General features: G+C 45.0%; 1 protein-coding gene across 1 annotated transcript; it reads left to right on the plus strand.

The window, feature by feature from the left end:
* Positions 1-601: 601 nt before the first annotated feature.
* LOC127047848 (profilin-1-like) lies at positions 602-1024 on the plus strand. Its single transcript, XM_050946721.1, has one exon. It carries the CDS (start codon positions 602-604, stop codon positions 1022-1024), a length of 423 nt encoding a protein of 140 aa, XP_050802678.1.
* The last annotated feature ends 212 nt before the right edge of the window (positions 1025-1236 follow it).

The raw sequence follows: 1236 nt of genomic DNA on the forward strand, positions 1-1236 counted from the left end.
GGTAGAGGCAACATATGTAAGGAGAGGCACAGTTGTGAAGGTCTTTGAAATCAAAGACAAGCTCAGATTTGATGGGGATTGAAAAGGGGGGCCAGTTGAGATTAGTGTGACTTGGCAGCTGTCTGCTATGGATCACAAGGGGGCTCTATGTATGATTGTCATGGAGAATTAGAAAGCTGCAGCCATCTGTATAACAGAGATGGGGCCTGAACAGGAGATTTTTGTGTGGCATAGATACTCTTTAAGGCTCTTCAGGAGGAAGAAGGACAGGAGTAGCAGCACAAGCTGGATGTGAGGTAAGGGGAGGGAGAGAGGAATAACATGCATGGTGGTTCTACAGGCTAGGGAGTCTGTCACTTATGGAATATCTGCCTTTGAACAATTTATTCAGCCTGCTGCAGGGTTCTTCCTCTGTATAGCTAATACTGACTGATGCCGGACTAGAAGGATCCCTGGCTTGATCAAACATGACCATTTTTGCTTCTCATAAGGAAAGACAACAGTGGGATCAGTACATGGGGATCTTTCTCTAAGGAAGCAAAACTGACAGACACTTTCTTTCTTCTCAGACAGCACTCCTTCACTCACACCTAGGAGAGCCATGGCCAGCTGGAAATCCTATATTGACCACCTGATGGCTGATGGGACATGCCAGGATGCTGCCATTGTTGGTTACAAGGATGTTCCTTCTGTGTGGGCTGCTGTCCCTGGCAAGATTTTTGCAGGCATCTCTCCTGTGGAGATGAATGTGTTACTGGGGAAGGATCGCTCTCCGCTATTTGTCAATGGACTGACACTGGGAGGCCAGAAGTGCTCCGTGATCAGAGACAATCTGATGGTAGATGGAGAGTTCACCATGGATCTGAGAACAAAGAACATTAAAGGAGAACCCACTTTCAACATTACAATCTCCCGAACAGCCAGAACTTTGGTTGTGCTAATGGGTAAAGAAGGAATCCATGGAGGAAATGTTAACATGAAATGTTTTGAGATGGCTTGCTACTTAAGAAATGCAGGGTACTGATGCTCCAGCTGTCCACTGTGGTTCTACTGAGGAAGAGAATGATTACTCTGACCATGTTCAAGACTGCAACCCTTATCTTGCACAAAGGAGAAGAATAGATATTTCTGCTGCAAACTCTTCTCAAAACTGTAATATGAGAATGGAAAAAATAAAAAATTGAAATATGCTATGGTGGCTTGTTACAAAGGGGGAAGAAACAAGTAGCGTGCCCA

Source organism: Gopherus flavomarginatus, chromosome 3 (genome assembly GCF_025201925.1).
Source record: "Gopherus flavomarginatus isolate rGopFla2 chromosome 3, rGopFla2.mat.asm, whole genome shotgun sequence".
NCBI classification, from domain to species: domain Eukaryota; kingdom Metazoa; phylum Chordata; order Testudines; family Testudinidae; genus Gopherus; species Gopherus flavomarginatus.

What these genes read in the sequence shown, in the direction of transcription:
- LOC127047848 (XM_050946721.1), top strand. Translation starts at nt 602, where the DNA reads ATGGCCAGCTGGAAATCCTATATTGACCACCTGATGGCTGATGGGACA.